Raw genomic sequence first — 21,801 nt, forward strand, 5'->3', positions numbered from 1 at the left:
TATTTGTTTTCCTGACATCTGGGCCTTTTTTGAAAAATCATGATGTTGGTTTTCTTTAGATTTACTGTTAGAGCCCAATTTTGGCAGTATTTGTCGAGTAGGTCTAGTTGTTGCTGTAATCCCTGTTCTGTGGGAGACAGCAGAACCAGGTCGTCCGCATAGAACAGGGATTTCACTTCTCCATCCAGGAGACGGAGACCTGGTGACTCGCTTTGCTCCAGCATGTCTGCTAATTCATTTATGTATATGTTGAACAGGGTCGGGCTCAAATTGCAGCCCTGCCGGACGCCTCTTCTCTGGGTGAAGAAATCGGTGCGTTTGTCTCCAATTTTGACCCCGCATTTGTTTTTCAGATACATTGATTTAATAAGGTCATAGACTTTGCCCCCTATTCCACACTGAAGAAGTTTATAATAGAGCCCTTCGTGCCATATAGAGTCAAAGGCTTTCTTGAAGTCGATGAAACAGGCGAATATTTTCCCATTTTTTGTTTGGTGTATATGCTTTTCAATGAGGGTGTGAAGGGTATAGATATGGTCGGCGGTGCGGTGTTTTGGAAGAAAGCCTATTTGGTTTTTTCTGAGGATATTATGTTTGTTAAGAAAATCAAGTAATCTACTATTTAGAATACTGCAGAATAACTTCCCTAGACAACTGTTGACACAGATGCCGCGGTAGTTATTTGGGTCTGATTTGTTTCCACTTTTATATATGGGGGAGATTAGTCCTTGGCACCAGATATCGGGAAAACAGCCTGAACGTAATATGATGTTGAATAATTTGAGTACCGCACCCTGCATCTCCATATTCCTTTGTTTCTGCCTACAGCCTTCAGCCGCTGTGGATCCGGGGTCCTGACATCTTCATTGTAGATTTCACAGACTGGCTGTTGGATCCTCCGATCCAACAGCCAGGTGATTTCTGCAAAGTTGAAAGGTTTGATGAGTCCTGAACACAAGGGTTCATCAAACTACACAGAATGTCAGTGTTTGACAGCTTCACAGAGCTGTCAAATGCTGTCATTTCTTCTTTCAAGAAATCTTGACAGATGGCACGTCACACGTTGACGTGCTCTGTCACTGACTTCCCCCTAATTGGCCTGCTGAGCGCTTAACAAGGTCAATCAGGGGAAAATCCCACTGGTTGGCCAGAAGCTGATGGAGGCGGGATTGAAAGCCGGCAAACAGCAGTCCCGCCTCCAAAAGCTTCTCATTGACAAAATCCAGCCCTCAGCCTTTGAACCACTGCTACATGAGATTTGTTGGACTCACAGACATTGCCAGAAATTGAGAATGCCGAGGAGGAAAAATTCATGTGGCTTTTGGCACACGTTAGCGCCACGAGATGTTGACCGCTGAAACGACAGCTGATGCCGGTTCCAGCGCCGCACGCCATATCGGTCTTACCAGTAGTGCTGCCAGTAAACTCGCTCGCCAGGGACCTCACCGTCATGGAGATCGTGACGTCAGTGACTGTGCAGGAGATCGGGTGTCCAGTGTGCAACACTCACTGGACACCCGATCTCCCAACTTCCTTACAGCCAATGGACTTACCGGCTGGAGTTAACAACGACAGGTTGAGGAGACGTGCAGCGGCAGGAAGCCAGCTCCAGCGACGCTATTTCAAGGGGTCCTCACCAATCACTCGCACCTGGCGGGTTTGTGAAGTCTGAATGGCTGTGTGTTAGTTCCTGCTACTGCAACAGTTTTCTTATGTCATTTCAAGGTTCTTTGGTATCAGGAGTGTTCTGGCAAGTACAAAACTGCATAATTATTTCTGGAGAGATTCAAACAGCAACACTTGCTAAGATTAATGGGGGCTGTACTGGCAGTCGACCTCGCCCTCCGGGATCTACGGTGGAGGGAGCGGAGGCAGCGAAAAACACAGGAACATGTAACCAGAGGGAGGAGGAGGGCCATCAGGGCTCTCAACAGGAGACCTTACCCTCCGAGGATATTCTGAGAGCACTTCTCCTACCTCCAATTAAGCGAGGGTCAGTGTATTCGAAGGCTCCGCTTCACCAAGGAGGTGGGCACAGAACTCTGCCACCTCCTGCAACCAGACCTCCAGCCTCAGATCAGGGCGACCACGGCTTTATCAGTGGGAGTCAAGGTCACCGTCACCCTCAATTTTCTCGCCAGCGGATCCTTCCAGTCTGCAGCAGGAGATATAACTAACATCTCGCAGTTTGCCATCCATCGCTGCATCCGGGAGGTCACAGAGGCTCTCTACAGCAGGAGAAGGGATTACATTTCCTTCCCCATCACCAGAGAGAAGCAGGACGAGCGTGCATGTGGCTTCGCCAGGATAGCGGAATTCCCAATGGTGCAGGGTGCCATTGACTGCACCCACATGGCTTTGCGGGCACAGCATAACAATCCTGAGATCTTCCGTAACCGCAAAGGCTACCACTCACTTAATGTGCAGTTGGTGGGCGACCACACACAGCGAATCCTCAATGTCAATGCCCGCTATCCTGGCAGCAGACATGATGCCTTCATCCTGCACCAGAAATTAGGGCAGCACTCTTGCAGCCACCATATCAAGCCGAAGGTGGTTGCTCGGAGATGAGGGCTGTCCGCTCTCCACCTGGCTCATGACTCCCCTCCGCAACTTCAACAGTCCTGCACAGCACTCCTATAATGAGAGCCATGCCGCCACCAGAAACATCATCGAGCAATGGTTCCGCTGCCTTGACCGCTCGGCATGAGCACTCCAGTACTCGCCAGAGCGGGTGTCCCATTTCATGGTGGTCTGCTGCATGCTCCACAAATTGGCCATCATGAGGGCCTAGCCATTGCCAGCAGGGATTGCAGGACCACCTCAGGAGAAGGACGAGGCCGAGGAGGAGGATGAGGAGGAGGAGGATGAGGAGGAAGAGGATGAGGAGGAGGAGGAACAGGATGGAGGGATGAAGCAGCGAGACAATTGGCCTTCCAGACGGGCTGTCCGTGACCGGCTGATCAGACTGCTATTCGAATGAATGAAACCCCAGATCCCCATTGCTCATCACATTCCCATCATACCATCTATGTCTCACGCCATATCACAGCGTCCTCCTGGGTGCAAAGGTGAAATGAGAGTGAACACAATATATTCCAAACATCATTAATAAATTTACCTATAAACATATCACACATATCACATGAATTCTAATAAGTAATGATCCTTGTGCCTGCCATAGTTGAATAGCTGTCATGTGCAAGGTGTGAGATGTGGGTGTGAGTGTTGCTAGGTAGAGATTGTTGGTGGGCGAGTGCTGGGGTGTGGTACATTGAGCAGCGTGTGAAGCTTGTGATACAAATGGTGGTATGTAGCATTTGTTGAAGCCTTCACTCACCCTGACCACCCGTGTGAGCTCATTAAACTTCCTCCTGCACCGGGTGTGGGACCTGGGGACCACAGTGCTGCCCGTGATGTGCTTCGCCACTTTCCTCCACATAGTCGGGCAGATTTGTGCCGAGGGCATCCTGCCAGTTGGTACAGGACCGCCCGCCTTCTCTCCACCGCTAAAACCAATGCCTCCAAAGCGTCATTATAAAACCTCCAGGCTCTCTCCCTGGGGCGGTGATCTGCCATCAGCATTTGTAAATGAGTGTTCCTTCTCCTTGTCCTTCTTATAGTTGTTGAGGCAGCTGCACACCCAACAATGCTGAGAATGAGGTGCTGCAGCATCAATGAACCTCCCCTTTAAGTAGTGAAAAAAGTCTGTGGCAATCATTACTTGCATTTAGACTACACCCGATACTGGTCCATCTTTTCAGTGCAACGCCATAAGCTTGGGTTTTTAGACGAGAATCATGACTGCAATCATTTTAATGAGGAGTGAGGATGAATTTTGCGTGCAGTCTAGACAATTTTCAACTGGCGCTACTTAACTATTTTAAAGGGCTAGAAATTCAGTATAGCGCCGTTTGGGGCGCTAAAACTTTAAAAGTTGAAAAATTAGCGCCAGGCACTATTCATTCTCGCCTCCTGCGAAATTAATTTTAGCGCTCCAAGAGGGAAGCGGAGCACTAAATGACGTGCTAAACACTTCGCTAAAGTCCGAGAGCGGGACGGTAGCAACAGAGCACTAAACAATCACAGAGGCTGCATCCCTCGCTTAACGGGCAGGGCCAATGATGCTGCACAAGCCGGTTGTCGTCAGTTCTGTTTTACAAGGCGACTGAGCCTTTACAGCCCCAAACACTCTCACAAAGTGGAGAGCTTGGACATCTCGCACCAATGAAACATTAAAAACTTTGTGCAGGCACCAGACCGGTGCAAATAATAAAGGTTGCGCAAGCTGAAAAGCATCCCCTTTAATTACCGCTCCCGAAGCGGCCAGCCGAGTTCACAGCGCCTCCTCTTGCTGGCGTTGTCGGCTCGAGGCGATAAAGCAGGAGGCGAGAGTCAATTTTCCATCCGGGGCGATAACGGGGCACTGCGCACTTTATGACATCACTATTTGCGAGGCGCGAGAGGCACAGGCATTAAGAGTTAGCACCAGTGCTAAACCGGCACTGAAGTTCGTGGGCGTCGCGGCATTCGCCGCGCCCAGTGCTAACCCCTTAGCACCCCTGCCAGGCGCTGACATACCGAATTTCTCCCCCTTTTAGTCTAAACACTGCCCATTCCTTGGCTATAACGAATTTCTAGTCCCTAGAGTCTGGTGATTGCTGTTTTGTCTCTTTCACTTTTGCATTAACAGTGTTTTTTATAATTAGTGATAGTTGGACTCCTACACATTACTGAAAACCCAAAATACCCCTGAAGAAGAGGGCTTGACAGGGTAGATGCTGAGAGGTTGTTTCCCCTGGCTGAAGAGCCTAGAACTAGGGGACATAGTCTCAGGATAAGGGGTCGGCCATTTAAGACTGAGATGAAGAGGAATTTCTTCACTCAGAGGGTTGTGAATCTTTGGAATACTGTACCCTAAAGGGCTGTGGATGCTGAGTCGTTGAGTATATTCAAGGCTGAGATCGATAGATTTTTGGACTCTAGGGGAATCAAGGGATATGGAGATCGGGCGGGAAAGTGGAGTTGAGGTTGATGATCAGCTATGATCTTACTGAATGGTGGAGCAGGCTCGAAGGGTTGTGTGGCCGGCTCCTGCTCCTAATTCTTATGTTCTTATGAAAATAATTTCTGGTTTAATTATCAATCCTAAAAATCATGATCATCTTCACGTAAGTGGCCTGTCCCTTTAAAAAAAAACTGACTGACACAGAGATTGTTTTTCCGCACAGACACGCTCCCTCTGTGCATATCCTGACATAAGATTCCCTGCTGTGGCCATATATGAGTAACAGCTTGTGTGACTGGAGCCACAGCAACGTAGTTATTTTATAAGTGCACGATCGACAGTCTAGATAGGCATCAAGATCCTGACTGAGTATGTGTCTAAAACTAATAGCAGGGACATGCAATCCTGCAGTAATGACGTATTCTGCTAATCTTTGATGGTCCAGTGGGGTGCCGAGTAATCAGCCTTGCTGTGTCCCTAAAATAGGCAGCTCAGAGATAACCCTCGGATTCTTGGAACACTTCAAAATAATGGTAAGCAGTTGCTTCAAATTCACCGTCACGAATATCCAAAATTTGGAATGAAGCTACATTTCAATTGACTGCTAGTGACAATTATATTGCTTTTCTACAAATGTAAGAGATGGGTAACTATCTCACCAAATGTAAATGTATCTCTTTTCCACTAAGCCCTGTTCCTTTTGCAAATTTTCAACTGAGCATGAACAGTGCATCAAAATAAGCTGCGATTTAATTTCAGGGTGAGGCATCCTTGTAGACCCAAAGTAAATCAGTGGGGGAGGATCCAACAGACGGATGGGTGAAGCTAGTAGGACTCTTACTGTGTGCTGTAACAGGATAGATACGACAACTGTGGGATACAAAATGGTAATCACACCCTCTAAATGAGAATTTGTACTATGCAACAACAACAACAGCTTGCCTTTATATAGCGCCTTTAACGTAGTAAAACGTCCCAGGGCGCTTCACAGGAGCGATTATCAAACAAAATTTTACACCGAACCACATAAGGAGAAATTAGGGCAGGTGACCAAAAGCTTGGTCAAAGAGGAAGGTTTTAAGGAGCGTCTTAATGGAGGAAAGAGAGGTGGAGAGGTTTGGGGGGGAAATCCCGAGCTTGGGGCCCGGCGGCTGAAGGCACGGCCGCCAATGGTGGAACGGTGAAAATCGGGGATGCTAAGAGGGCAGAATTGGAGGAACGCCAAGATGTCGGAGGGTTGTTGGGCTGGAGGAGGTTGCAGAGATAGGGAGGGCAAGGCCAGGGAGGGATTCGATGTGAATTTTAAGTTGAAGTGCTGTCAGACCGGGAGCCAATGTAGGTCAGTGAGCACAGGGGTGAAGGGTGAACAGGACTTGGTGTGAGTTAGGATACGGGTAGCACAGTGTTGGACAAGCTGAAGTTCACAGAGGGTGTGATACGCTTATCAATTACTTCATAAAAGGTGATGAGTCGAAGAAGAGATGATGAGTCGAAAGAAGAGATGAATAAGGCTTTTATTAGCTAAGAAGAGACCATGCTTCTTCGTGAGTGACTGAACAAGTCTGAACGAAACCCACACAGTGGTGGGTGGAGTCAGCTGAGGCATGCCTCCATACACAGCGCCACCCAGAGGTGGCAATATACAATACAGTGGTTTACCACATTCACCCCTTGTTTAATGTGAAGTCCGGCGGGGTGAAGGGTACTACAAGTTAAGTCTATCAGGAGGCCTTGTCTGACGTCCTGATCGTCGTGGTGGCGGCGGTGGTGTTGCAGCATCCGACGTCGGGTCTGGTGTCTGGGTGGTTGGCGAAGATTCCTGGGGCTTTGGCATGCCGTCTGCAGGGGTTGGGTTGGGAGGGGTGGTGGGGGATAACAGTGGTAAGGGGGATAACGGTGGTAAGGGGGATAACGGTGGTAATTCAGGGGTACCCGAGGGTGCGAGATCTCGTATGGAGACCGTGTCCTCCCGCCCGTCTGGGTATGTCACCCAGGCATACTGGGGGTTGGCGTGTAGGAGGTGCACCCGCTCGACCAGGGGGTCCGTTTTATGCGTCCTCACGTGCCTCCGCAGTAGGACGGGCCCAGGAGAAGTCAACCATGCCGGTAGCGAGGTTCCCGATGTAGACTTCCGGGGGAAAACGAACATTTTCTCATGAGGGGTCGCATTAGTGGCAGTACAAAGCAGTGACCGAATGGAGTGAAGCGCTGCAGGGAGGACCTCCTGCCAGCGGGAGGTCGGAAGGCCCTTAGATTTTAGTGCTAAGAGGACTGCCTTCCAAACCGTCGCGTTCTCCCTTTCCACCTGGCCGTTCCCCCGGGGGTTGTAACTGGTGGTCCTGCTCGTGGCGATACCTCTTGTTAGCAGGTACTGCCGAAGTTCGTCGCTCATGAACGATGAGCCCCTGTCGCTATGTATATAGCTGGGGAACCCGAACAGAGCGAAGATGTCATTCAGACACTTGATGACCGTGGTACTGGTCATGTCTGGGCAAGGGATGGCAAAGGGGAAACGGGAGTACTCATCAACTATGTTGAGGAAGTACACATTGCGGTCAGCGGAGGGGAGGGGCCCTTTAAAATCGACGCTCAGGCGTTCGAAGGGGCGGGTGGCCTTGATCAGGCTTGCTCTGTCCGGCCTATAGAAGTGCGGTTTGCACTCGGCGCAGATTTGGCAGCTCTTGGTCATGGTCCTGACCTCCTCGATGGAGTAGGGCAGGTTACGGGATTTGATAAAATGGAAAAACCTGGTGACCCCCGGGTGGCAGAGGTCATTGTGGAGGGACTGCAGCCTATCACTCTGCGCGTTGGCGCATGTACCACGTGATAGGGCATCTGGGGGCTCATTGAGTTTCCCTGGCCGATACAAGATATCATAATTGTAGGTGGAGAGTTCGATTCTCCACCTCAAGATCTTGTCGTTCTTGATTTTACCCCTCTGCTTATTATTAAACATAAAAGCTACTGAACGCTGGTCAGTGAGCAGGGTAAATCGTTTCCCGGCCAGGTAATGCCTCCAGTGACGCACCGCTTCTACAATAGCCTGGGCCTCCTTTTCGACGGAGGAGTGTCTCGTCTCGGGGCCCTGGAGGGTCCTTGAGAAAAAGGCCATGGGTCTGCCCGCCTGGTTAAGGGTCGCGGCTAGGGCGAAGTCGGAGGCATCGCTCTCCACTTGGAAGGGGATGGACTCATCCACCGCGTGCATTGCGGCCTTCGCGATATCGTTCTTGATAAGAGTGAAGGCTGCACACGCCTCTGGTGTCAGGGGGAAGGAGGTGGCTTTGATGAGGGGCCTGGCTTTGTCTGCATAGAGGGGCACCCACTGGGCGTAGTAGGAGAAAAACCCCAGGCATCTCTTCAGTGCTTTTTGGCAGTGGGGAAGGGGTAGCTCCATTAGGGGGCGCATTCTGTCGGGGTCGGGCCCGATGACTCCGTTCTCCACCACGCAGCCGAGGATGGCCAGGCGCTTGGTGTGAAACATACATTTTTCCTTATTGTACGTTAGGTTCAGCCGTTGGGCCGTACGGAGGAAATTTGCTAGATTAACGTCGTGGTCCTGCTGGTCGTGGCCGCAGATGGTGACGTTATCCAAATAGGGGAAGGTTGCCCGCAGCGCGTTCTGGTCAACCATTCGGTCCATCTCCCTTTGGAAGACCGAAACCCCGTTGGTGACGCCGAAGGGGACCCTAAGGAAGTGGTAGAGGCGGCCGTTTGCCTCGAAGGCAGTATACTGGCGGTCCTCATGGCGGATGGGCAGCTGGTGGTACGCTGACTTAAGGTCGATGGTGGAGAATACTTTGTATTGCGCAATCTGATTGACCATATCAGATATGCGAGGGAGGGGGTACGCGTCCAGCTGGGTGTACCGGTTTATGGTTTGGCTGTAGTCGATTACCATGCGGCGTTTTGCAGTGGTTTTAACGACTACAACCTGGGCTCGCCAGGGGCTAGTGCTACCTTCGATAATGCCCTCCTTCAAGAGCCGCTCCACCTCAGAGCTGATAAAAGCTCTGTCCCCGGCACTGTACCGCCTGCTTTTGGTAGCGATGGGTTTACAGTCGCGGGTGAGGTTAGCGAACAGGGGAGGGGCGGGGACTTTTAATGTGGAAAGGCTGCAGGTGGTTTGCAGCGGGCGATTTAAAAGTTGTTGGTTGCAGACTGTGAGTGGGGGGAGGGGTCCACCGTATGCTAGTGTGACACTCTTAAGGTGGCACTGAAAATCCAACCCTAGCAGGACGGCAGCGCAAAGACGGGGCAGGACTAGCAGTTTAAATTTTTGATATTCAGTGCCCCCTACTGACAGGGTCACCACACAGTAGCCGCTGATGTCCATTGACTGGGACTTGGACGCCATAGAAATGCGATGGTGCGTTGGCAGAATCGTGAGGGAGTGGCTACGTACCGTGTCGGGGTGGACGAAACTCTCTGTGCTCCCGCTGTCGATCAGGCAACTGGTGGCGCGGCCGTTTACCGCGATATCCATCATGGAGCTGGATAGATGGTGAGGGTGGCCTTGATCCAGCGTCACGGAGGCCAGTATGTGGCTTAGTGAGTCACTATAGTCATCCGCCGAGACGGTGGTCGGTTCCGGTGACGAAATGGCGGTTGAGTGCGTTGGATACGATGGCGGCGGATGCCATGCGGCCGGGGGTACACAAAATGGCGGATAAGATGGCTGCTCCCACGGCCCGCACGCTGCGCTGCTGGCTGGCTTCCCCTTGCAGGCGTTAGCGTAATGGCCTTTCTTCCCGCAGCCCGAGCAGGTAGCTGTCTTAGCTGGGCAGTGCGCTCTGGGATGTTTTAACTGGCCACAGAAATAGCATTTTTGGGCCTGGTTACTGGGCATCGAAGCAGTTCTTACCGGAGGCTGCTGTCTCGGTTGGGTCGCTGCAGCGGTTGGTGCCGGGGGCGGCGGTCCCGTGTCCCACGGTTTCGATTGCCATGTCTCGGCGCCGTTACGGGGGTATGCCTCGAGGTTTCGGTGGGCCTCCTCTAACGAGAGCGCAAGGGCAATGGCCATCTTCAGGTCGGGTTCCTTGCTTTCTAGCAGTCTCTGCCGGGTGTGGTCTGACTGGAGGCCCCTGACGAAGGCATCACAGGCGAGTCCCTGCGCATGCTCCACAGCCGTTACCGCTTTACAATCGCAGTCTCTGCAGAGTGCCAGTAGCGCCCGTGCAAATGCCCCTACCGATTCTCCCGGTTGCTGCCTGCGGGATCCCAAGAGGTGTCGGGCGTAAATTGTGTTCACTGGGCGCGTATATTGCCCTTTTAGTAGCTCGAGGGCCGCCACGTACGTATTAGAGTCCCGGATTAGCATATATACTTGATGGCTCACCTGGGCGGTCAAAATTTTCAGTTTGTGATCCTCCTCTGTAACCTGTGAGATTGCGAGGAAGGATTCAAAGCAGCTCAGCCAGTGTTCAAACTTGGCTGATGCACCCACATCTTGAGGGTCGAGGTCCAGGCGTGGTGGTCTGAGGGCTCTCAGCAATGTCTGCTGTATCCGTTGCTGTTGTTGCTCCTCAGGTGTCGCCATTTAACTTTTAGCTAATAAAATTGATACGCTTATCAATTACTTCATAAAAGGTGATGAGTCGAAGAAGAGATGATGAGTCGAAAGAAGAGATGAATAAGGCTTTTATTAGTTAAGAAGAGACCATGCTTCTTCGTGAGTGACTGAACAAGTCTGAACGAAACCCACACAGTGGTGGGTGGAGTCAGCTGAGGCATGCCTCCATACACAGCGCCACCCAGAGGTGGCAATATACAATACAGTGGTTTACCACAGGGTGCAAGGTGGGGGGCCAGCCTGGAGAGCTTTGGAATAGTACTCTACACCAATCATACTAATGTACCCTTTTTATGTTGTTTTAAAGTGTAAAATACAGTTTGGATTGAAGGCGGCAAGTAGACCTGTGAAATGCTCATAGAGTGCAATGTAAAAGGAATCATTTTTGGTCCATTCACTGAAATTTATGCACATGGAGCTGAGATAATTAACAGGACATTCAGCAGAATAACAAAGTCAATTCACAACTACCAGAGCAAAGCAAAACTGAAAAACTGGTCTTCATTGATCAGTGTGAGATTTTGCAGTACAGTTGTGAGCAGGGGAGTTCTCCCCGGTGTCCTGGGGCCAATATTTGTCCCTCAATCAACATCACTAAAACAGATGATCTGGTCATTATCACATTGCTGTTTGTGGGAGCTTGCTGTGTGCAAATTGGCTGCTGCGTTTCCCACATTACAACACCTCAAAAAGTATTTCATTGGCTGTAAATCACTTTGGAGCGTCCGGTGGTTGTGAAAGGCGCTAAAGAAATGTAAGTCTTTCTTTTTCTTTTATAATACATGTTAGCAATGTACCCCTATTTTTGTGGGGGGTACGCTGTCCCTTTAACGGGCAGCGTGGCTCATTTAAAGTTTTGCTCATGCACAAAATTTCCCCCTGGAAAAGCTGGTCCCAGGCTGCGTGACCGTGCAGCTTAGAGGGAACATTGCACACTCGTCATAAATTGGAAGCCTCTTGGACTTTTACCTTGTTGTTTCTAGCAGGATAAACTTCCTCCTGCAGTTATGAGGTTTGATCATTGATATTAAATAACACCACAATGCCCTTAAGGAGCTAGTCGATAGCATTCTCTTTGTTTCCCCCCTCCTTCTTCATTTCCCAGAACTCAATGTAATGAAATGATCCTCTCACCTCAGCTGCCTGTTTAAAAAAAAATGTTATTCTCACGTTATTTCTTCTTGTATTTGCTTTTCAGGTCACCTGTACTATTTTTCAAAGTGGAACCACGCTTCCTGACCAACTCTTCATTTCCCAAGCCAGCTGAAATTGGAAATTAAGAATGAATAAAACAAAAGGGATTGATTTACAGGGAAACTGAAAAAGAAACCCTTTAGTTCCAGAAAGACCATTTCCATACATTCGAAAGAGTTGGTTTCTTTCCCAATAGGCTTGGACTAGTTGATGAAATAGTTGAACCAGACTCTTTCTAACTGATGTTTTATTGACAAAGCTCGAATCTCCTTAGCATTAATCCAGGAAAACTGCAGCTGAGCTTCTGCCGTAAGCCAAATTTTTCTAAAGTTTAGTGTCTATTTATCATCCTTTGTAGGAGTGTGATGGAATACTCTCCACTTGCCTGGATGAGTGCAGCTCCAACAACACTCAAGAAGCTCGACACCATCCAGGACAAAGCAGCCCGCTTGATTGGCACCCCATCCACCACCTTAAACATTCACTCCCTCCACCACCGGCGCACCGTGGCTGCAGTGTGTACCATCTACAAGATGCACTGCAGCAACTCGCCAAGGCTTCTTCGGCAGCACCTCCCAAACCCGCGACCTCTTCCACCTAGAAGGACAAGGGCAGCAGGCGCATGGGAACACCACCACCTCCACGTTCCCCTCCAAGTCACACACCATCCTGACTTGGAAGTATATCGCCGATCCTTCATCGTCGCTGGGTCAAAATCCTGGAACTCCCTCCCTAACAGCACTGTGGGAGCACCTTCACCACACGGACTGCAGCGGTTCAAGAAGGCAGCTCACTCTCAAGGGCAACTAGGGATGGGCAATAAATGCTGGCCTTGCCAGCGACGCCCAGATCCCATAAACAAATTTTTAAAAAGACATAAGTTTTCTGATCTTGTTGATCAGATACTAAAATAACCATACAAGTTGTGTCAACTAGTCCAAGGCCAGCAGTTCAATACACTTGTTCTTGCCCATGATTAAAATCGGGGAAGCGCAAGAGGCCAGAATTGGAGGAGTGCAGAGATCTCGGAGGGGGCTGTGGGGCTGGAGGAGATTACAGAGATAGGGAGGGGCGAGGCCATGGAGGGATTTGGAAACAAGGATGAGAATTTTGAAATCGAGGCGTTGCTCAACCGGGAGCCAATGTAGGTCAGCGAGCACAGGGGTGATGGGCGAACGGGATTTGGTGCGAGTTAGGACACGGGGCAGCTGAGCTTTGGATGAGCTCAAGTTTATGGAGGGTAGAATGTGGGAGGCCAGCCAGGAGTGCATTGGAATAGTAAAGTCCAGAGGTAACAAAGGCATGGATGAGGGTTTCAGGAGCTAAGGCAAGGGAGGTGGAAGTAGGCGGTCATAGTTAAGGAGTGGATATGTGAAGCTCATCTCGGGGTCAAATACGACACCAAGGTTGCAAACAGTCTGGTTTAGCCTCAGACAATCGCCAGGGAGAGGAATGGAATTGGTGGCTAGGGAACGGAGTTTGTGGCGGGAACCAAAGACAATGGCAATATTTAGTTGGAGGAAATTTCTGCTCATCCAGTACTGGATGTCGGACAAGTGGTCTGACAATTTAGAGACAATAATCAAAAGCTGAAGGAATGAGACTCCATACTTGTACACATTAATTTTCAGTGCCAAAGAGGTTGTTTGGCAGTAATTAAGGCTTATCACAGTGTTAAAAATTTACTGACACTACAATGGACAAGCCCTGGCAAGTTTAGTGTGTATATATCACAAGTACCCCAACTTCTCGCCGTTCCGTGTGTTTCAATGCCAAGTCAGCTTGTGGAGGAGCAGGGCAGCTCAGACAGCAACTTCCTGATCTCCGCGTTTAACTGCGCATATTAGTTGCGGTCCGATTTACACTTTAATAACGGTGAGTGCCATTTGCCTCACCATTATTTCTGCAGGAAAACCCATCCCTTTCTCCTCGTATGCGCCCTGCAATTCAAGAAATATGTCCTGAAAGATAATAAGCTGGAATACAGAGAGTGGAATGTGTCAGTAGGCCTGGGTGCCTCCTAACTCAAAATGGCAGCTTGTTCAGAAGCTCTGCATCCATCTCTTCCTGTCACCAACAAGCAGCCATCCCATTGCCTTGTCCAGCTGCTTTTCAATAATTCTTGGTGATGCACCTGTTGCTGTGTTGTCAGTGTAATACATCAATCACCGAGTGCAGGAAAAATCTTTGAGACACAGCAGTTATGAAATGCAATGGTCAAAGCCTTGGCAAAAGACAGAAAATGCAGTGCCATATGGCCCCAGCCTTCAGTAAAAAAAAGGATACAATCCATGCTCTAGTAAGGCTGCAAGACAATTACAAACTATTGATTCACAAACTGCAGAAATATACTCTGGAGCTCGGACAAATGGAACAGGAACCACTTTTCAAGGTTGAGCAGGACAAAGAGTCTATTGCAATCATTTTTAATAACATTGAGTCTGCTTTTTATTGTCAACTTTCAATGCTGTGCGGTTTGCTGGCATCTCTGTAATACAACAATAACTCTCTCCCCAGTTGGGTCTGGAAGCAAAGTCTAATGTTCTCGACTGTTTTTTTTTTACTATTCCCTCATACCAGCTACCAATGTTGACAGCTGGAGTTGACAAGGGAGTTGGCTCACCTGTTACTTTTTTTTCATCATGGAAATTAGTCCCAGTGATAATTTATTGCCAGCAGTAACATCTCATTTTCTGTCTCTCTGTGAAATTTGACCTACTGTAGTCCTTTTATTACCATTTTCAAAAGAGCATAAAGGTGAAATTGGTTGCAGTGTTAAAATACAGTCTGTGCTCTCGTGCTTGATGCTAGCACTTCCTGCTGTAGGCATAATTGAACTAGAAAAAAACAACACCCCATGATAGCGATTTTATTATATTAAAAAAACTTGCACCATCCATGTTGCCGTTTAATAATCTTATATTCTTATTTATTTCTAAGTAAACATCATAATATTGCTTTGACAAAATCAAAAGATACCAACAGACTTATCCCCGTGCCTAAAAATTTCAATTAACAAGCCGTAGCTTTAAGGCTTGTATTAAAACAGCTGCAAAGTGGTGGAGGTTTTTTTAAGGATTAAGAGAACCAAATGCTGAATATTACATCGAATGTACAGCACAGAAACAGGTCATTCAGCACAGCTGCTGTGTGCTGGTGTTTATACTCCGCGCGAGTCTCCTCCCTCATCTCAGCCTTTCAGCATATCTTTCTAATCCTTTTTCTCTCATGCGCTCGTCTAGTTCTGGGTTCAAGTCCCACTCCAGAGACTTGAGCACAAAAATCTAGGCTGACACTCTAGTGCAGTACTGAGGGACTGCTGCACTGCCTGAGGTGCCGTCTTTCAGATGAGATGTTAGGTGGACATAAAAGATCCCATGGCACTATTTCGAAGAAGAGCAGGGGAGTTATTCCCGGTGTCCTGGGGCCAATATTTATCCCTCAACCAACATCACCAAAACACATTATCTGCTCATTGTCACATTACTGTTTGTGGGAGCTTGCTGTGCGCAAATTGACTACCGCGTTTCCTACATTACAACAGTGACTACATTTGAAAAGTACCTTGTTGGCTGTAAAGCACTTTGGGACGTCCGGTTGTTGTAAAAGGCGCTGTAGAAATGCAAGTCTGTCTTTCTTTCCTTCTTTTTGAAAGCATCTAAGCTATTTGCCTCAACCACTTCCTGTGATTGGGGGTGGCAGGGGGGAGGGGCGGTTTCACATTCTCGATATTACTGAAAGTTTAATTAGAATCATAGCATGGTTACAGTATAGAAAGAGGCCATTCAGCCCGTCGAGCCATAGAAGTTTCCCATTGCTTTACAGAACAATTGATACAGGATACCAATGAATTTCCCAGGTCATTGCTCACAATAAATCAGTGATGCACTGTTTTATAAAGGCAGGAGTGTTGTACTATGTGTTGCGCAATGTATTACTTGGTTGCTAAGGTGAGGCGCAGTCACTTTAGGACCACAAAGTCTACTTGTTGTTAAGTAATTAAAAACAGTGTTTAATTGTTGGTGAAGACACTGCAAATTGAAAAATGCTTGTAAGTTTCATGCTCCAGGTCCAAAGCACAAGAGATAGAGCTCTGACCAGACATTTTAAAAATACAATGGCCTGGAATTTGCGGTCCGCGGCGAAGTGACGCCGCTCACCACTCGCCGCTGAGCTCGAAGAAAGCTGCTGTGCGCAAATTGGCTGCCGCGTTTCCTACATTACAACAGTGACTACACATCAAAAAGTACTTCACTGGCTATAAAGCACTTTGGGACGTAAAAGATGCTATATAAATGCAAGTCTGTCTGTCTTTCTTTCTTTCTTTCCTTGCTTTTGAAAGCATCTAAGCTATTTGCCTCAACCACTTCCTGTGATTGGGGGAGATTTCACAAAGTTTGAGTGATCTCTGCGGCGTGAATTTCAGCTCTCCCGACCTTAGTTCAAATCTGGCGTCAAATCAAGCGAATTTTCAGCATCCAGCAACAGTGATGTCATCAAGCAGACTGATCAGCCAATCACATTGAAGGATTCTCACAGACAGCAAACCAGGAAGTAAAATGCACAGATTCTAATCTACATTTAAAAAATTTTACGGAGAGCAATATAAAGATTGTGACATACACATAGGATTAAGGTAGAAGCTGAAATTTCAAACAAAATTTTTACAAAAATCATTTAAAAAGTCACGTAATTCTTAATCATGTTAATGGAAAAAATTGACATTCCACAAATATAAAATTAGTTTTTCAGGGCCAGAATGGGTGTTCAGCAATCAATACACTTATAAACCTGGTTACACCTCTTTCAACAAGGGGGGGGCGCGTTAACAGCGATATTCCAGCGTAATAGGGGAAGTTTACGTCTTTCAGTGTGATTTCAATTGATTGTCGGCTCCGGGGGAGTTCCACAGTGCAGCCTGTGCCGGAGCAGGGAATGACTGACTGCATCGTCTGGATTTTTCATGTTTATCTGCGCCTGCACTGAATCCTGAAGTTGCAGTCAGTTTCAGAGGAGTAACGGCAGCGAATGCTGACAGTTTCGCCGTCAGTATCCCTGCAAAATCCAGCCCATATAGTTCTAAAGGATGTGTGGTAGATGTGATTTTTCACTGATGGCTCCCCAAGATGACGTTCAGGAGAGGCTAACCCCCGCACTCACCCTGTGCCAGGATTCTTGTAATCACATCCAGCTGGAGTCAGTAATGCCGAGATCCTTTTAAAACGGATAAAAAAATAGCCTTCACCAAACCTTTTACCACTTGGTTTACAAAGACACGCGATCAATAAGATCATGGCTGATCATCGACCTTATGTCGCAGCAGGGTAGGGAAATGGCACAGACCCTTTCTCCCTCTCCAGACAAACACTGCTGTAGGATTACAGTGCCCTTTAAATGACACAACTACGAAAGGTAAATACAGCAATATCTGAAGAGATGTGCACAGTTCCCAGCGCTGACAATTACACTTTTGGGTTCGGCTTTTTCTACAGCAGCTTTCTCCAGTTATTCTGAATGTAGACGCACGATCCCATGGATAATGCAGGGCTATGTGCCGCAGCAGGCAAAGTTCTATTCTTTAGACTTAAACTGTTATTGATTTTCCATAGCCTTGGAGGAAATAGGAAAAGAAATGGATATTAAGACAGTGACATGCCTGTAATTATGATCCAATAACACCAATCTTGATAACATTGATGTAAAACAGCAACACTGTATTGTAAAGGGATATATAATCCATCGAGTTGTGTGCCACATAGTGAGTGGAGAAAGGAGGAGAAACCATTTGTTGTTGATTGCGGTGATGCCAGTTCACCTGCTGCCCTCACATCAACTGTGTAGTTCATTTATTAGGTTGCAATGGGTCCAATTTTCCTTTGGCTGGCACAGAGTGTTTTGCACCCATATAGCCTAAAGTGAAGCCTCGCTGCCAGTGTCATGTTGATTTTCCATCCAGTGAGACCACTGGGATTTGGGACTATGTCACACAGAATGGGGCATGTGTCACAAGGGAATGTGAAGAAGTGACTCGGTGTTGCACGTCACATCACCAGCAGCTATTTATAATCATAATCATAATCAACTTTATTGTCATTGTTAGTGCACAAGTGCAGTGCAACGAAATGTAGGCTTGCGGCTCCCGAGAGTGTACATTTAGATTAAGGCATTTAAACATTCAACATTCATTTGGCTTGTAATACATTAACATAAACATAACCATAATAAAGTGCATTGGCAGATGTGCAGGCTTTAGAGTTTATTTGTGGAGTTCAGTAGGATGACAGCCCTGGGAAAGAAGCTGTTCCTAAATCTGGTCGTTCGGGTGCGAATGCATCTGTAGCATCTCCCAGATGGCAGGAGGGCGAACAGACTGTGGCTGGGGACCTTAGGAACTTAGGAAATGCTGGATAAAAAAAGACCAAGGTCTATCTAGCTTGCCTTCTACAATCCTGGTAGTCCCATGATCCAACGATAACAGAGTTATTGGCCAATCACAGTGATCAATCTCTATCAATGAATCTACAACAGACCCGGTCAGGACACAAGGAAAACCAGTGGTGGAGAGCTTTGGGAACCATAGATCTAAAGTCACCTGTTCCTCCCCAGCATGCTACACTCACCACACGTCATGTTTCCAATGACTCATTCACCTTCCCTGCATCATAACTGTCACATTAGGTCATTGACACAGTTAAGAGACCCAGCTCTCTAGGCCACAGCTAATGCATGTATGGATTTTTTAAAGAAACTAATTGAACAGAATCTAGTCTCTAGGCATTAAAATCCTACAATAGTTGGGGATTTAGCTGAAGACTCTCTCAAAGGGTTATAACAACAGAAAATGCTGGAAAAACTCAGCAGGTCAGGCAACATCCGTGGAGAGAAATTTGAGTTGACGTTTCGGGTCGAACCCGATTTCGGATTAAGGTGTCAGCTGTGGCACTGTTGGTAGCACTCTTGCCTTGGAGTCTAGTGGGTCATGGGTTCCAGTCGGATTTCCAACATCTGCAGTATTTTGCTATCTCTCTCAAAGGGTTGTTGGGTGCCAGTAACCCTGGCACTCACAGACTGACTTTAAAACATGCAACAAATGCGGGCAGGATGATCACACTAAAGAAAAAATAAAAATAAATGATTGCTCCAGATTTCAGATTCTTTATTTTCTGTGGCAATGTGGAAGAAAAGTTCAGCTGGCAGGAAGTCAATGGCTGCACTGTTAGCTGGAGGAAGCACCAACAGTTTTTATTCACAGAATCACAGAAATCACAGAAACCCCACAGTGCAGATAGAGGCCATTTCGGCCCATCGAGCCTGCACCGACACATATCCCACCCGATCCACGTAACCCCTACACCAACACATATCCCACCCTATCCCCGTAACCCCACAGTTGGATTATGCTCAGGATTAATGTGCTTGGCCATCAAGCTGAGACCTAGAAGGATCCAGATTGTCTGGGTGACATGCTGCTGAATACAGATAAAGCACCCTGGGGCGTAAGTGTTGATGTTCAAGAATCTGAAGTTTGATAAGAGCTTAATAAGGAAGGAAACACTCGCCTCTCGTGACCTCAGGACGTCCCAAAGCATTTTACAGCCAATAGGGTACTTTTGAAACGTAGTCACTGTGGTAATGTAGGAAACATGGCAGCCAATTTGCGCACAGCAAGATCCCACAAACAGCAACGTGATAATGACCGGATAATCTGATTTTAGTGATGTTGGTTGAGGGATAAATATTGGCCCCAGGACACCGGGGAGAACTCCGCTGCTCTTCTTCGAAATAGTGCCGTGGGATCTTTTACGTCCACCTGAGAGAGCAGACGGGGCCTCGGTTTTTGTGCACAAGTTCCTGGAGTGGGACTGGAACCCATGACCCACTAGACTCCAAGGCAAGAGTGCTACCAACAGTGCCACAGCTGACACCTTAATAAATAAGCATCACTTACACCACAGCACCCAGTAAAAAACAAGCCTAAGACCAAAAAAAGAGTCAAACCCTTGCTCTTTAGCTTGAGGATATGGGGAGCCATAGCAGGTAAATATAAGAGTTAAACATTCGTGCGGTGAATGTTGATTCGCTGAATTCCTTCTAGCGAGAGCTGAACCAGTTTCTGGCTGAGCCGGAGATCACCTCGTACTGCATGACATTATTCAGAGCCAGAGTCATCTCCTGGATTGGTTTTGATTGCCTAAGGGGGGGTCGGAGAGGAAATTCCCAGATTTGTTTTCCTAAATTGGCCTGGGTTTTTAAACTGGTTTCTCGCCTCTCCCAGAAGATCGCCCGACTTGTGGATGAGGTGGGGAGTGTATACATTGTGACACGCGAGGCTTCGCAGTTGTGTGGGACGGGCTGGATGGACCAGTGGGCCATTTCCTGTCCGTCATTGTTCGTACGTTCATCCAGTGAGTGCTTCACAAAGCTGAGCCAGATGTATTTTCTTCTCCATCGCCGACAGTATTCCTCGCTGCAAACCCACCAGCAAGATATAAAAATATTCAAACAGCTCCTTTACCTCCAAGGAAATGAACTGCAGCAGTAGCCAGGCCTACACTCTGTGAGCAATAGGCCCTACTGCACAACATTTGAAAAATTCCTAAATATTTGAAAAGTTAATTAAAAAGTAAGATGCTACACAGTTTATTAGGAATATTTTAAATCTCTATCCCAATTTTCACCCTCTCTCATGCTCGGGTATAGTTTCTGTAGTGCATGTACCTTTAAGGGGAGAACTACTTTTTACAGCTCCTGTATACTGTAGTACTGGCAGTGACCACACCTGTATATAAACCCTGAGTAGGGATCTGTATGTTTAGTTTTAGAGTAACCCTCATCCAGTAAATACCTGTTGATTGTTCCTGCAGTCTCGTGTCTAGTTATTGAAGGACACACAACATCAAAAATACACGGATCTAACAGTGGCGACGAGGCAGATTCGAACCTACCTGCAACTCTGCATTACCTCCCAGGGATTCGCTCCTGGAGAACAGTGGAAGAAAGTTGAGGCCAGAAGCACAGTCGTCGACCACGAGCAACTGCCCAGTCATCCAGCAGAGATTTGAGCATCGCAGGGGAGGCTGTTGAGAGCTGGGCTTGGTTCTCCAGTCACGGTGGTCCAGCGAAACGGGCTGGCAACAGGTACGGCGCAGACCCTTCCCGGACAGCAGCGGCTAGAGCCGACTGACGGCACAGAAAAGGCCGAGCAGCGTCAACGGGAGAAGAGAGAGGGTAGAGCACACAGGGCGCAGCCGGTGTTCAGGACCGAGCAGCGTCGACGGGAGAAGAGAGAGGGTAGAGCGCACAGGGCGCAGCCGGTGTTCAGGACTGAACGGCGTTGACGGGAGAAGAGAGAGAGGCGTGAAGGAAAACGCGCAGAGCGCAGCCAGTGTTCAAGGGACGAGCAGCGTCAGCGGGGAAGAAAGGGAAATGTGCAGAGCGCAGCCGGTGTTCAAGGGCCGAGCAGCCGCAGCGGAGAAGAAGGGAGAGCGCGGGAAACGCCATTTTGAGCCGCAGCGGAGAAGAAGGGAGAGCGCGGGAAAATGCCATTTTGAGCCGCAGCGGAGAAGAAGGGAGAGCGCGGGAAAACACCATTTTGAGCCACAAGAAGAAGGGAAAGCGCGGGAAAACACCATTTTGAGCCAGTCTAACCACACCCAGGGATGCCGAAGAGTGGCAGTATCACAGCGTTCGACAATGAAGTCGAAGAGTGGACGACATATGTCGAACACATAGAAGTGTACTGCAAGGCGAATGAAGTGCCAGATGAGAGGAAAGCGCTGGTATTGTTGAATTCCATGGGTGCAAAAATGTATGGCTTACTGCGAAACCTAGTAACCCCAGAGAAGCCAGTGGACAAGGATTTTGGAAACATAGTGTCAATCCTACAGAATCACTTAAATCCCACACCACTGCTGACAGCAGAATGATTTAAGTTTCACAAAAGGAACCAGCATAAAGATGAAAGTAATGCTGAGTATTTAACGGAACTGCGCAAGCTATCGAAACACTGCCAGCTTGGAACGGGACTAGC

General features: G+C 48.1%; 1 protein-coding gene across 2 annotated transcripts in view; it reads left to right on the forward strand.

Annotated features, from left to right (window-relative positions):
* The window catches only part of LOC147103454 (uncharacterized), a 95,352-nt gene that overhangs the window by 40,598 nt on the left and 32,953 nt on the right, over window positions 1-21,801 (forward strand). Inside the window, exon 2 of one of the 2 annotated variants that reach the window (XM_085963053.1) lies at window positions 11,776-20,628. The exons of the other annotated variant lie outside the window; for it this stretch is intronic. Within the exon in view, the coding sequence (XP_085819179.1) occupies window positions 11,776-11,844 (69 nt within the window). The 3' untranslated portion in view covers window positions 11,845-20,628. Of the gene's footprint in view, window positions 1-11,775; window positions 20,629-21,801 lie in introns of those variants that run through there. 2 annotated transcript variants of the gene reach the window in all.

The sequence above is a fragment of the Somniosus microcephalus genome, chromosome 20, assembly GCF_052327205.1.
Source record: "Somniosus microcephalus isolate GS21.2 chromosome 20, FLI_Smic_1.0, whole genome shotgun sequence".
In the NCBI taxonomy this organism is placed as follows: Eukaryota; Metazoa; Chordata; class Chondrichthyes; order Squaliformes; family Somniosidae; genus Somniosus; species Somniosus microcephalus.